Below are 13,220 nucleotides of genomic sequence, written 5' to 3'. Positions count from 1 at the left end.
TGTCTTGATGACTGTGGCTTTGTAGTAGAGCCTGAAGTCAGGCAAGTTGATTCCTCCCGTTCCATTCTTCTTTCTCAAGATTGCTTTGGCTATTCGAGGCTTTTTGTATTTCCATACAAAGCTTGAAATTATTTGTTCTAGATAAGGTGTCCATATGTGTGTGGATTTATCTCTGGGCTTTCTATTTTGTTCCATTGATCTATATGTCTGTCTTTGTGCCAGTACCATACTGACAAACAACTAATCTCAAAAATATACAAGCAACTTATGCAGCTCAACTCCAGAAAAATAAACGACCCAATCAAAAAATGGGCCAAAGAACTAAATAGACATTTCTCCAAAGAAGACATACGGATGGCTAACAAACACATGAAAAGATGCTCAACATCACTCATTATCAGAGAAATGCAAATCAAAACCACAATGAGGTACCACTTCACACCAGTCAGAATGGCTGCGATCCAAAAATCTGCAAGCAATAAATGCTAGAGAGGGTGTGGAGAAAAGGGAACCCTCCTACACTGTTGGTGGGAATGCAAACTAGTACAGCCACTATGGAGAACAGTGTGGAGATTCCTTAAAAAATTGCAAATAGAACTACCTTATGACCCAGCAATCCCACTGCTGGGCATACACACCGAGGAAACCAGAATTGAAAGAGACACATGTACCCCAATGTTCATCGCAGCACTGTTTATAACAGCCAGGACATGGAAACAACCTAGATGTCCCCCAGCAGATGAATGGATAAGAAAGCTGTGGTACATATACACAATGGAGTATTACTCAGCCGTTAAAAAGAATTCATTTGAAGCAGTTCTGATGAGATGGATGAAACTGGAGCCGATTATACAAAGTGAAGTAAGCCAGAAAGAAAAACACCAATACAGTATACTAACACATATATATGGAATTTAGAAAGATGGCAATGACGACCCTGTATGCAAGACAGGAAAAAAGACACAGCTGTGTATAACGGACTTTTGGTCTCAGAGGTAGAGGGAGAGGGTGGGATGATTTGGGAGAATGACATTCTATCATGTATACTACCAGGTAAGAATTGAATCGCCAGTCTATGTCTGACGCAGGATGCAGCATGCTTGAGGCTGGTGCATGGGGATGACCCACAGAGATGTTATGGGGAGGGAGGTGGGAGGGGGGGTTCATGTTTGGGAACACATGTAAGAATTAAAGATTTTAAAATTAAAAAAATAAAAAACTAAAAAAAAAAAAAAGAGTCTGAAATGCAGTACTTGGGTGCAATCTCAAAAATGACAGAATGATCTCTGTTTGTTTCGAGGGGAAACCATTCAGTACCAGAGTAATCCAAGTCTATGCTCCAACCACTAATGCTGAAGAAATTGAATTTGAATGGTTCTATGAAGACCTACAAGACTTCCTAGAACTAACACCAAAAAAAGATGTCTTTTCATCATAGGGATGAGAATGGAAAAGTAGGAAGTCAAGAGATACCTGGAGTAACAGGCAAGCTTGGCCTTGGAGTACAAAATGAAGCAGGGCAAAGGCTAATAGAGTTTTGCCAAGAGAATGCACTGTTCATAGCAAACACCCTCTTCCAACAACACAAGAGATGACTCTACACATGGACATCACCAGATGGTCAATACCAAAATCAGACTGATTATATTCTTTGCAGCTGAAGATGGAGAAACTGTATACAGTAAGCAAAAACAAGACTGGGAGCTGATTGTGGTTCTTATCATGAACTCCTTATTGCCAAGCTCAGACTTAAACTGAAGAAAGTAGGGAAAACCACTAGGTCATTCAGGTATGACCTACATCAAATTCCTTACAATTACACAGTTCTGAAGTGAAGTGAAAGTCACTCAGTCGTGTCCGACTCTTTGCGACCCCATGGACTGTACAGTCCATGTAATTCGAAGTGACAAATAGATTCAAGGGATTAGATCTGATAGACAGAGTGCCTGAAGAACTACGGATAGAGGTTCGTGACACTGTACAAGAGGCAGTGATCAAAACCATCCCCAAGGAAAAAAAATGCAATAGGCAAAATGATTGTCTGACAAGGCCTTACAAATAGCAGAGAAGAGAAGCTAAAGGCAAAGGAGAAAAGGAAAGATACATGAATGAGAGTTCCAAAGAACAGCAAGGAGAGATAGGAAGGTCTTCCTCAGTGATCAATGCAAAGAAACAGCAGAAAACGATAGAACGGGAAAGACTAGAGATCTCTTCAAGAAAATTAGAGATATCAGGGGAATATTTCAGGCAAAGATGGGCACAATAAAGGACAGAAATGGTATGGACCTAACAGAAGCAGAAAATATCAAGAAGAGGTGGCAGGAATACACAGAACTATACAAAGAACATATTAATGACCAGATAACCATGATGGTATAATCACTCACCTAGAGCCAGACATCCTGGAATGTGAAGTCAAGTGGGTGTTAGAGAGCATCACTATGAACAAAGCTAGTGGAGGTGATGGAATTCCAGTTGAGCTATTTCAAATCCTAAAAGATGATGCTTTGAAAGTGCTACACTCAATATGCCAGCAAATTTGGAAAACTAATCAGTGAGCACAGGACTAGAAAAGGTCAGTTTTCATTCCAGTCCCAAAGAAAGGTAATGCCAAAGAATGTTCAAACTACTGCACAATTGCACCCATCTCACATGCTAGTGAAGTATTGCTCAAAATTCTCCACGCCAGGCTTCAACAATACATGAACCACGAACTTCCAGATGTTCAAGCTGGATTTAGAAAAGGAAGAGGAACCAGAGATCAAATTGCCAACATCTGCAGGATCACAGAAAGAGCAAGAGAGTTCCAGAAAAACATCTGCTTTATTGACTATGCTAAAGTCTTTGACTGTAGATAACAATAAACCGTGGAAAATTCTTCAAGAGATAGGAACACCAGACCACCTGACCTGCCTCATGAGAAGTCTGTATGCAGGTTAAGAAGCAAGAGTTAGAACTGGACACGGAAGAACAGACTGGTTCCAATTGGGAAAGAAGTATGTCATTACTGTATATTGTTACCCTGCTTATTTAACTTATATGTAGAGTACATCATGAGAAATGCTGGGCTGGATGAAGCACAAGCTGGAATCAAGATTGCTGGGAGAAATATCAATAACCTCAGATATGCAGATGACACTACCCATATGGCAGAAAGCAAAGAGGAGCTAAAGAGCCTGTTGATGAAAGTAAAAAAGGAGATTGAAAAAACTGGTCTAAAACTCAACATTCAAAAAACAAAGATCATGGCATCTGGTCGCATTACTTCATGGCAAATAGATGGGGAAACAAAGGAAACAGGGACAGACTTCATTTTCTTAGGCTCCAAAATCACTGCAGATGGTGACTGCAGCCATGAAATTAAAAGATGCTCGCTCCTTGGAAGAAAAGCTATAAGAAATCTAGACAGCATTATTAGAAGGCAGAGACATTACTTTGCCAACAAAGGTTCGTCTAGTCAAAGCTATGGTTTTTACAGTAGTTATGTATGGATGTGAGAGTTGGACAATGAAGAAAGCTGAGCACCAAAGAATTAATGCTTTTGAACTGTGTTGTTAGAGAAGACTCTTGAGAGTCCCTTGGACTGCAAGGAGATCAAGTCAGTCAATCCTGAAGGAAATCAGTTCTAAATATTCATTGGAAGGACTGATGCTGAAGCTCCAAAACATTCGCCACCTGATGTGAAGAACTGACTCATTAGAAAAGACCCTGATGCTGGAAAACACTGAAGGCAGGAGGTGAAGGGGATGACTGAGGATGAGATGGTTGGATGGCATCACCGACGCAACTGACATGAGTCTGAGCAAGCTCCGGGAGTTGGTCTGGGAAGCCTAGCATGCTACAGTCCATGGGGGTCGCAAAGAGCTGGACACAACTGAGTGACTAAACTGAACTGAACTGATAAAAATTACTGAATTATTAAATAATGAAGATTCCCCTCTGTAGTGCAATCCACAGCATCTGGAGGAAGCATCTGGATCTTCTGGGTTATCTCTATGGGACTTGGCAATAAGGGAAATCAAGTGCATGCTTGTGTGCTAACTTGTTTCAATCCTGTCCAACTCTGCAAGGCAATGGAATTTTAGCCCACCAGGCTCCTCTGTCCATGGGAATCTCCAGGCAAGAATACTGGAGTGGGTTGCCATGCCCTTCTCCAGGGGATCTTCCAGACCCAGGGATGGAACCCACAGAAGTCTCCAGAGGCTCCTGCATTATAGGCAGATTTTTTACCATTGAGCTACCAGGGGAGCCCCAGGGAAATCAAGAGAAATATGCCATTGCTCACATTGCTTGTTGTGCTGTGAGTGAGAATGCCCTTTATCACTGACAAAGGAGTCTTGAATTTTCTACCAGTATCCATGAAACGGTAAGAGGCTCATTTATAGATTTAAGTAGGGTAAAATCAAATCCAAGACCTGAAAGGATCCCTGACCTGATTTCTATATATATATAAAGAGCACATTTAATTTCCCCTCAAATGATGCAAAATCATTAGAAAACTTTCAAGTTGAAATCCTAATGACGCTTACCTTTTATGTATATCTAGACTTTTATTTCCGCCATGCTATTAGTCTTTCCCAAATCAATATTATGCATATATATTTAACGGTCATTGTTTAATTAGATTTCAAACTTGTGAAGATCAGATGCATGCTAAAAGAGGGTTACAGCAGTAATTGGTGCATAGTAAGCAGTTAAATTGTGTTTAAATTATTATTATTTTTAATAATACTGTTTTTTGCTTGCCTCTTCTCATATACCACATTCTTTCATAGTTTAATTATTCTGATTAACCAAGGTAAACTATTTTCCATATGTGATTTTTGAATTCTACCTATGTTCAAGAATATATCTAAGGATTTTATCAGACTCTCCTTATAATTTCATACATATTTTTGTATATTGCTCAGTTGTGTCCGACACTTTGTGGCCGCATGGGCTGTAGCTTGCCAGGCTCCTCTGTCCATGGGATTTCCCAGGCCATTCCCTCCTCCAGGGGATCTTCCCAAATCAGGGATCAACCGATGTCTCTTACATCTCCTGCACTGGCAGGTGGATTCTTTACCACTAGTGCCACCTGTATAACTAAATTAATATAGTTTTCTGTTTTTATCACAAGTGGTCAGTGGTGCTTTCAAGGGAATTTTTTTGAAAAGAAATCCCTTTTTTTATGTCTACAGCTTAGTATTTTTCCCTCAGAAATCTAACACCACTACTAATTAGGCAATCAGTTCCTCTGTAATTTCTTCAATTCCAGCCATAAGATTTAATCTAGTATTGCTATGGTTTTTCCAGTGGTCATGAATGGATGCAAGAGTTGGACTGTGAAGAAAGCTGAGTGCAGAAGAATTGATGCTTCTGAACTGTGGTGTTGGAGAAGACTCTTGAGAGTCCCTTGGACTGCAAGGAGATCCAACCAGTCCATTCTAAAGGAGATCAGTCCTGGGTGTTCACTGGAGGGACTGATGCTAAAGCTGAAGCTCCAATACTTTGGCCACCTCGGGAGTTGACTCATTGGAAAAGACCCTGATGCTGGGAGGGATTGGGGGCAGGAGGAAAAGGAGCGACAGAGGATGTGATGGCTGGATGGCATGACCGACTCGATGGATGTGAGTTTTAGTGAACTCTGGGAGTTGGTGATGGACAGGGAGGCCTGGCGTGCTGTGATTCATGGGGTCGCAAAGAGTCGGACACGACTGAGCAACTGAACTGAACTGAACTGTCTTGTAATATATATCACATTTATAATGTGAAGAAGCAAGAAAGGTAGAGTTATATAAAAATAAATACTTAATATGATAATATATATCTATATTGGTAAATTTTTAAATAATTTTTCATCTCCATACGTAATTGTAGGGTTTGATCTTATTTTGTTTGTTTTATAATATGTGTATATACTTTGGAGCTCTCACTGAATAAGCCATGTACTCCACTAAAAGGTATTTTTCCACAGGCCTAGAAGCAAATTCCACTGGATAGTAAGGATGGCTACTTTAGGCCTGATGATCATACCACAGAGTTACAGCACAACACACAGAGCAATGAACTAGAATTAGTACACATTTGTTTTGTCTTTGTTCTCCCCCTGAAAGATGAACCAGACAGAGGGTTGTCAATGATATGCTAAAATTTTATGTCCTGAGATTTAGTTTTATTACCTTCTCAAACACTAAATTTCTTATCTATTAAATGATGAAATTACTTGCTTCATACACCTTACATATTTGACTTGAGTATCAAATGAAATGTTTATGAAAGTAGTTTTAAACTTCAAATCACCCTGCAAGTATTTATACTGTTTAAGTGTTAACACTTTAACTGCATTTTTAGTGTTAATATAAACATTTTTCACTTTTAATCTTACCATAAACATACTGTTTTGTGGATATAAGCCTTAAAAGGAAAGGTATTTTTCGACTCTGTGAACAGAACTCAGTTCCCCATTTCAGTATGATCAGGAAACAAAGAAGGTTAAGATGGAATAATAAGATTCCTAACTCAAAAAGGACTTTTTTTTTTTACTTTTACAAAAACCTATGACATTGTACTCTGTCTTTTAAAAGAGGTTTGACTCCATGCCACAAGCTACATGTGAGTAATAGGCTAAGCTACACTCTGACTAACAAGAGTCAGCTCTGACTTTTGGTTTGATAAGGAACCTGAGAAGCTAATGAAGTAAGCCCAAATCTGGCAAAGCTTCCAAGTAATATCTCAAGCAAAACACAGAAGCAGCTATTAATTCTTAACAATTCACTAAGTTCCCATTTCCTACTTCTTCAAAAACAAGCCTAAATATCATAAAATCCAAGTGAAAACTGCTGACAGCACAATTTAATACAATACTCCACTAACAGGTTTTTCAAACTAATTTGATAGTATCAAGAAAAACAAGATACTTCCCTTTACTAAGTGAAGACATGGAACATAGCCATATAAACTTTATCATACAAGTCTATAGTTAGTAGCAGAAACTTGTTTAGATAGATGGACTTCTTATGACAACAAAACTTTAAAAACAGTTTTATTCTGTTGTGTTGCCAATTGCTGCTTTTTTTTTTTTTTTTTTACATCATTTCTATTAATGCACCAGGTACTTACATCTGGAATAAATCCAATCTCATTGAGATGATTGCTTAGCTCTGGATCATGAAATGCAATCATCTGAGAGAACACAGTCAGATACTCTGAAATGACAATAAAGTTTAAAACAATCATTGTTTTCACATAGTACATCAAATAAAGACATGAAATCCACATAAATTAGTTTTATTTACACTTTGAATTAGATTTAGTTTCTCCACGAAGAAAACACACTTCATTAAATAATTTTCTATTTTGTTACTACTTCAATCACTTATGGCTAATTATTAAGAAAAGCTTTTTGTTAAAAGCTATATCACAACTTATTTTCTACCTTTAGAGCTGTCATTTCATTTCCTGAATCACAAATTATTCAAATGACGAATGACTTTTTCCCTATTACATTCAACAAATTATTTTCTCTAGTGATATTAAACCTGTTTCACATTTATCAGTTTTTCACTGTAAACAGATACTTAAATAAGGAATAACATTGTCATATATAGAATAATTACACCTCAAATTTATTTACATATACAGATATAGAAATTTGTTTCAGTAAAGTGAAGATGCAGGACATATCCCAAAGGGGAACTTCTGGATTTAACTTTTAACTTCATTTTTTCTCTTTCCAGTTAGGGATGGTATGTTTATCGTCCCAATTTACCTAGAAGCCAAAGGTAGGCTATATCAACAATCATACGCATTCAACTTAATGTTGATGAAAGCATATTAACTTTTATTAATAAAATGGAGAAAGAATGACAACCCACTCTAGTATTTTTTCCTGGAGAATCCCATAGACAGGGGAACCTGGCAGGCCATGGACCATATGGTCTCAGAGAGTCGGACATGGCAGAAGCGACTAAGCATGCACGCACACTTCATTTTAAACCAGAAAGTCACACCTCAGGCAATTCTCCACAGCTATGCTCCAGTTTATTAAATGTCTTTCTTATTTGAGCCTGATAGAAGATAATTACTATGGTGAATTACATGGCTAATTAAGAATCTACTGAAGAAACCTAACCCATCATGAAAACACTTTCCTTGTGTTCAACCAAACACTGATGGCTGGATTTATATATGTATTATAACTGCACACATGTTGCTGTTGTTCAGTCACCAAGTTGTGTCCAACTCTTCGTGACCCCGTGAACTACAGCATGCTAGGCTTCCCTGTCCCTCACCATCTCCCGGAGTTTGCTCAAATTCATGTCCAAAAAAAAAACACCACACATACACATACACACAAACGTGTATATATAATACACACAAAAATAGGTAGATATAATTATTTTGCATATTAAATACCATATATTATTTCATATATGTAAAATACACTACAAGGCTGGCATAAGTTTTAGTTGCTCAGGATAGGCTTTAGAATGAGATACAGTATGCTTGTTATATTCAGAAAAATTTCTTTAAAGGAAAAGATACGGCAGAACTGATGATACCAGCACTGTCATATCAGCACTATGTCAAATTTCAAGTTATTTAAAAAATGCATTTAATGGTTCCTTAGGACAAACGAAACAAATTGAAATGCATATGTCTTTTGATTTGTAAACTAAGAGAATTTAAGAGAAGCTACTGAAAAACAAACTAGTAATAAAATTAAAACAATAGATTCCATGGATTTACTACTGAATCTTTTAAATGTTCATAAAACACTCTAATTTTGGTTTATAATAATGAAAATTCCCATCAAGAGATAAAATATCTCCCCAAATAGTATTTTCTGATAGGTGACCTATGTAGGTGTACGTGTGTGTGTTCAGTCACTCAGTTGCATCTGAATCTTTGTGACCCCACGAACAGCCTGTAAGGCTCCTTTGTCCATGGAATTTTCCAGGCAAGAATACTGTAGTAGATTGCCATTTCCTACTCCATGGGATCTTCCTGACCTAAGGAATGTCTCCTGATATTCCTGCAATGGCAGACAGATTATTTAACACTGCACCATCCGGGGTAAATGTCATAAAAAAAAATCAAGATATTTATGAAATTTCCACTTAAATTTCGAGTGAGGTTTAATGGTGTTCTTTTCCACACAATCATGTCTCATATAAATTTTCTGTTTTAATGAAGCTTTGTATTTTAAAAAATTTTTGCAATGAGATATAAAATGAATACTCTTTCTCCCTTCTAATAAGATCATATTAAAATTCTTATTCCTCTCCTACAGCATAGCTTTTTTATTACATACTTTGAAAATTTTATTATTATTAGTCACATTACATTTTTATTAATTCCTAGTAGGCTTGACCCACAGCAAAGCTTTTTGTAATCAATGTTAATTGTGACAGAGACAAACAGCTGGACTTTTATTTTCTTAAACTGGCATACCTGAATTTGAACCAAACTCAGATTAGATATTAAACAATTATTAGAAAACACCATAATTTTTTGTGGACTTGGAGAAAATATTAAACTTAATTATTTCTTCATGAGTTTTAGTGATAAACTGTCACCATATTTTATTGGGTCAAAACCATAAATTTAACTGAGTTTTGATCACTTTTGATATAATAACTTTCCCTATAAAAAGGCAAAGAAACATTTCCTTACCTTGTATTACATGTGAGTTGTCTTTCAAGAAGAAATTGTACAGGTATTTGGGGATAAAAGCAGACATACAGGCATAAGCCAGAGCTAAAAAAGAGTATGGCAAATATAACAAATTAGTTAATGAGGTAAAGGATCAGCAGTCATTCACTCACTCAGCACGCATTCCTTGAATCTATTTTTAAATAAGAATTACTTAATAACTGATGGAAGCACAAAATTATATGGGGAAAAACCCTACAGAAAATATTGTGCACAACGAGAGATAACCACTCCAGTAACTTTTTGATTTCAAACTACTATAGCAGCAGCAAAAAGAAAAAACCACCACCACCACAAAACCAAAAAAAAAAATATATATATATATATATGTACTGCAGAAATCGTTATCCTATAAAACAAAAATCTTTATTATCAGAACTTTATGCATTTTAAAATCCCTAAACATAATAATCATTATTGTGCTACATAAACTAAAATATCCATAATTTTTACTGATGCAGAGTCTGAGAACATTGGATTTAAAAACACTAGTAATAATTGTTCTTTCAAATATAGATCAAATATAGATGCCATTCTTAAATCAATATGTATCATAATGAACTATGCTTAACTAAACACAGCAAGGCCTCTTGTCTAGATTAAAAAGTAATACTAGAGAACAGGCATTTTTAAAAAGCATTCAAATAGTGAAGTTTTAGTTCTCTGGGATTATGCTACCAGTACTCAATTCCAGGAATGTATGCAAATTCTGATATGAAACAGAATTTGAAGAGATGGAGATTCTGAGATTAAGGTTTCTAAGGATTCATGCTACAGGATATTCATAATAAATATTTAAATATTTATCTAAAGACCTACTATAAAAAAGGAATTATATCAGGGGACAGCAAAAAAAAACAAAAACCCTTGTCATTAAAAAAAAAATCCACTAACCAAAAGAAGGGTTACTGTATTAGTATATTGTTGTCCAGTTGCCAAGTTGCGTCCTACTCCTTGTGACACCATGGAATGAAGCATGCCAGGCTTCCCTGTCCTTCACTATATATTTATATTAGTATATAAATAACTGTGATATGAAACATACAGAAGACAAATTTCTGGAAATACAAATCGCAAGAGGGTAAGAAAAGTCTTCATTAAGGAAGTAGTGGTTTAAAAAAAAGGAAGTAGTAGTTGAAATAAAAGACTCTGGAGGATGCAAGACCAATACGGTTTTCCTTACAAATCATTTACAAAGTATATATAAATGAAAAGTAGTCTCTAAAAAAGTCTTCTTTGGAGGAAATAATTTTCTCCAAAGTTTCATAAAAATGGTCACCAAAGTAGATGAATGCATTTAGAATAATCCATCAGGTTCTCTCTAAATCTCTGCTGCTGCTGCTGCTGCTGCGTCGCTTCAGTCGTGTCTGACTCTGTGCGACTGCATAGACGGCAGCCCACCAGGCTCCCCCGTCCCTGGGATTCTCCAGGCAAGAATACTGGAGTGGGTTGCCATTTCCTTCCCCAATGCATGAAAGTGAAAAGTGAAAGTGAAGTCGCTCAGTCTTGTCGGACTCTTTGTGACCCCATGGACCGCAGCCTACCAGGCTCCTCCGTCCATGGGATTTTTCCAGGCAAGAGTACTGGAGTGGGTTGCCATTGCCTTCTCTGCTCTAAATCTTTAGCTACAGCTAAAAACCTCCAGAAATAAATTAATCCTTCACATCCTCTAAAATGAGTCACAACAGATTATTTCACAAAAATTTATAGGCTGTACTAGGAAGAGAGCAAGCTTTCATGTTTGAATAAAATATTTTAGAACAATAAACACAATAATTATTTAAATGATAAATAGGCTTACCTTCATTATTGAAATTTAAATATAGAAATGGAGCACAAAGTGAGTCAAGACCTGATGGAGAAAGATTGGGGAAAAAATTAAAATAAACATAATCCAGCAGAATTGTAGATACATACCTTATTCAGATCTCTGCATTACTTTCATATAGATTCAGTATTATATATATGATCCATTCAGAAATATGTTATGGATTATTGTGAGGAGCAACTGATGGTAACTAGCATATAGTAAATATCCAATATAAATCAACCATTATTATTATTAAGGTTATATACACCGAAGAGAGAAACATAGTAACAGAAAAAAGTACAAATGATAGAAGGGATGAATACAGTCCCTGTCTGCGTGATCTTGGTAATCACTTAACTCCAAAGAGGTTTCCTTGTCAAGGAGATGAAAAGTTTTCTTACATGTTTCTCTTCTTACCTGTTTATTAGATGAAAATAAAATTCTTTAAAAAACTGTGAAGTAAAATATATACATGATATTTCTTTTAATGATAATAATGCTATTCACACATTGTCATGCTAAAAGAATATATATAAATTTATCTATAACTGTTAGGGAGACATGGAATGCTAAAATGAATAGAGATAGAAAAAAACAATAGCTTTATTTTCAAGTTTGGCCAGAAATAGACATAGAATTGAAATATAAAGATTACTATTCATAACAACAAATTAAAAAATAACACTAGGTGGAACGGATTTCTCACTCATGAATTTATCAATGACAGCTAAAAGAGTAATGAGAAAAGGTAAAAATCAAGGAGATGGAGCATTATAGATATTTTTTAAAAAGAGAAAAAATGAGAATTTCAGGGTGATATATATTCCCCTATTCCTAATAACCTAATAATATTCTAATCTGTTAAGCAAAAGCTGTAAATCATTAAATGTCAAGAATATAAACCATCCCCAAATTATCTACAGTACAAAATTATTTTATTATTTGCATCAAGGATTAAAAATGTATTCACAAAGACTGCACTAGTATGAAATATTCTTTATACTTTGCTAATCAACATGATGACAAGTTGTCTCATTAAATGTCATGCATTTAAATGATATTCACTAGACATTTAGACAAAGTTTTAAAAAAAAGTTCTCATATAAACATCTCAAAAAATGGAGCATAGCTTAGTATTGACTTTTCTTAAAGCCAAAGATAATTTGATAGTTTGTTTTGAGTTTAAAAATTATCAGTCATGCAACATGTTCCTAACACTTCAAAAAGTCTTAGTAATTGGGGGAAAAAGTTACCTTGCCAATACACAAGATCAGGATGGGACACGACCCAGGCTTTTAAGACACGCCGAAATTTTGCATGACCTTCTGGTGAGGATAACAGCTCATCATACTGATGACAACGAGGAATATCCACTTCAATCTGTAAAACAGCAAAACAATACGGTAGAACTATAATAGACAGATCACCAATAAATCCCAAGAGAAGGAAGAGGAGAAATTGTATTATGAATTCAAGAATAGGCCGCCTACATAATACTGGTGTTTTGAAATGTTTGAACTTTATACTAATCCTCCAGGAACACTAAAAAGTTTTAAGTATACTTAAATAAGAAAAGCAGGTCATTTCTTTTGAAAAAGGATGTATTAATTTAGTTTTCAAAAAATCTTACTTTACAATCTGGTCTAAATAAAGCACAAATTCTTCAGACAAAAAAGGTACATACTAGGAAAAGTTATTTGGCTTAAACGCTTTA

The 13,220-nt window shown here is 35.8% G+C and overlaps 1 protein-coding gene across 1 annotated transcript in view; it reads right to left on the bottom strand.

Moving 5' to 3' along the window:
* Nucleotides 1-13,220, bottom strand: part of TBCK (TBC1 domain containing kinase) — a 212,855-nt gene that overhangs the window by 116,947 nt on the left and 82,688 nt on the right. Inside the window, exons 17-20 of the mRNA XM_069593562.1 lie at nucleotides 12,760-12,886; nucleotides 11,498-11,548; nucleotides 9,658-9,741; nucleotides 7,102-7,187 (exon numbers count right to left, since the gene is read on the bottom strand). Coding sequence (XP_069449663.1) covers nucleotides 7,102-7,187; nucleotides 9,658-9,741; nucleotides 11,498-11,548; nucleotides 12,760-12,886 — 348 coding nt within the window. The remainder of the gene's footprint in view (nucleotides 1-7,101; nucleotides 7,188-9,657; nucleotides 9,742-11,497; nucleotides 11,549-12,759; nucleotides 12,887-13,220) is intronic.

This window comes from Ovis canadensis, chromosome 6 (assembly GCF_042477335.2).
Source record: "Ovis canadensis isolate MfBH-ARS-UI-01 breed Bighorn chromosome 6, ARS-UI_OviCan_v2, whole genome shotgun sequence".
In the NCBI taxonomy this organism is placed as follows: domain Eukaryota; kingdom Metazoa; phylum Chordata; class Mammalia; order Artiodactyla; family Bovidae; genus Ovis; species Ovis canadensis.
Note: the sequence above shows the minus strand (reverse complement) of the source record. Positions and strands in the feature narration are given on the sequence as shown.